General features: G+C 42.7%; 1 protein-coding gene across 1 annotated transcript in view; it reads left to right on the top strand.

Annotated features, from left to right (window-relative positions):
* LOC143031358 (uncharacterized) overlaps positions 1-2,500 on the top strand; it is a 24,141-nt gene that overhangs the window by 13,788 nt on the left and 7,853 nt on the right. The window contains exons 2-3 of the mRNA XM_076195069.1: positions 1,254-1,485; positions 1,809-2,030. Of these exons, the coding sequence (XP_076051184.1) occupies positions 1,254-1,485; positions 1,809-2,030 (454 nt within the window). The remainder of the gene's footprint in view (positions 1-1,253; positions 1,486-1,808; positions 2,031-2,500) is intronic.

The raw sequence follows: 2,500 nt of genomic DNA, 5'->3' as shown, positions 1-2,500 counted from the left end.
TGGTAAACTTTATACGAATTTTAAACATTCTATTGAAATCTTCTTAGAGATGACTAGGTTTTTGTAAGCGAAGATATTCAAATGGAGGTTGGATGTAGAATGTAGAATGAAAATACCCCAGTGTGATAACATGAACGTAAAAACTGAAAGAGGAGATGAAACGAGTGAGGAAGTATCGCATTAATGCTATACTCAGATTCATATCGATCAGTAGACAGATTTTTCTTTTAACGTTGTTTGGTGACTTGAGGTTTTGCAATTCCGATCCAGGACCAGTCGACATGACATCACCACTCGACATAAACTCCACCTCCTCGCACGCGGATACAATCGGTCAAATCTGTACTGGAAAAGTATATGTGTGTACGTGTGTGTGTATGTGTGTATGTGTGTCTGTACGTGTATACGTGTGTGTGTGTGTGTACGTGTGTGCGTGTGTGTACCAAAATAGCACCATAAATGTCGATTATTTGCCACGCATCGTGGTAAAAGTTAACACTCAAACACCAACATAGTCTCGTTCGATGCGTTCAAAAGAAAAACACCGACATGACGTCACAACAGATTGGCATAAGCATGAATATGACATTAATCGAAAATCAAGTTTCTTTTCAAATCTTAGTCGTGAAATATTCTGAAAAATATATGTATTTTTCTACATATGGAATGAAATACTGCCTTAGACAAATAAGAGCCCAGGATATCCAAACGAGTGCGTGCAGACTACCATTGATTACCTGCCTCTGGCTCAATGTCGGCCGTTAATTATTTATGCTCGCTGCGTGGCCCTCCTCGTGGGAGGGAAGGGGCTTCTGCAGCGGAGGACATGACTAAGTGAAATTCGAATAAATTTTAGGCACTTCGGAGAGCGACAAGGTCGTCTTTTTATGAACGTTGTTATTATTATTATCATTATTGAATAATGATTGCCATTATTATCAATGATAAATTATTACTCTCATCATAATCGTTACTGTTATTTTTACTTTTGTTATTGTTATTATTGTTATTACTATTACTACTACTTCTAATACTACTACTACTATTATCATTATTATTATTGTTATTATCATTATTATTATTATTATTATTATTATCATTATTATTATTATTATTATTGTCATCATTATTAGTATTATTATCATTATACGAATATGTACGTGTCTTTTCGTTTTGGCGCGCCATCCTCGTGACGTCATGTCGCTTGTTTTTCCTTCCGCCATCATTCGATCTTTTTTTTTTCGTTTTCTCAGGTGGATATCCGCGTACCAGCAACACCAGACCGTGAGCGGAGGTCGGCCTTGTGGTCCTACTCGAGGAAGTCCCACTTCGTCCGTAAGAGGCGGTCTTCTACGATACAGACCTCCCCTCCTTCCACAAACACCTCCTCCTCCTCCTCCAGTTCGTCTTCTTCGTCGACGACGCGCGTCGTATTCCTGGTGCCCATGTATGGCGGCATCTGGTCGCTGTGCGTCGGGCTTTCTGGTGAGAATATTATTTTCGTTCTTGAATCTGTTCGTTTATTTAAATCAATTTGATTTTATTTAATCTAAAAAATATATATTTTTATATCATTTCTGCTGCAAAACGTTGATAACTTGAAAAAAAAGGTAAAAAGAGTAAATAAGATAAATATATAAAACAGTCTACGGATATTGTTAGCCTTGTTTACAATTTGGAAGTCCAAACACAAACAAGTAAATAAATAAATGAATAAATAAGTAAATAAATAAATAAAAACCTCTAGCTGTTAATCGAGATTCTCTCCATCGCTAACCCCGCTCACGATCTCATTCCTGATCCTCCAGAGGCTGAGCAGACCCAGATCCGGGACCTAGGGTTCCCTAGAACCGGATGCATCAGCTATTTGGCGCCGCCGCCGGCCACAACCACCACCCAGGCTGCCAAAGGCGACTCCTCCTCCTCCTCGGGAGGAAGAGGAGGAGGAGGAGGAGGAGGAGGTTCCTCCTCCTCTTCCTCGGGAGGACCTTTGTCAGGCGCTCCAACGCTCAAGAACGACTGGGTTCAGAGTAAGTCGAGGAGGAGATTGTCGTTATTAAGTCAATAATAATAATAATAAAAATGGGGATATTTTTTTCTTCCAGGAGGAGGAGAAGAAGGAGGAAATGGAGGAGGAGGAAGGGGAGGAGGAGGAGGGGGGAAAGAGGAGAAAGAGGAGGACGAGAAGGAGGAGGAAGAAAAAGAGGAGGAAAAGGAGGAATGGGAGGAGGAGAGGAAGGGGGGAAGAGGGAAAGGAGGAGGAGGAGAAGGGGAAGGAGGAGCAGGAGGAGGGGAAGGAGAGGTGGAGGAGGAGGAGGGGAAGGAGAGGAGGAGGAGGAGGAGGAGGAGGGGAAGGAGAGGAGAAGGAGGAGGAGGGGAAGGAGAAGAGGAGGAGGAGGGGAAGGAGAGTGAGAGAAGGAGGAGAAGGAGGAGGAGCAGGAGGAGAGGAAGGAGGAGAAGGAGAAGGAGAGGAGGAGGAGGGGAAGGAGAGGGAGAGAAG

Source organism: Oratosquilla oratoria, chromosome 12 (assembly GCF_046742065.1).
Source record: "Oratosquilla oratoria isolate Oo_2021 chromosome 12, ASM4674206v1, whole genome shotgun sequence".
Lineage (NCBI taxonomy): Eukaryota > Metazoa > Arthropoda > Malacostraca > Stomatopoda > Squillidae > Oratosquilla > Oratosquilla oratoria.
This window is presented reverse-complemented; position numbering and strand designations above follow the sequence as displayed.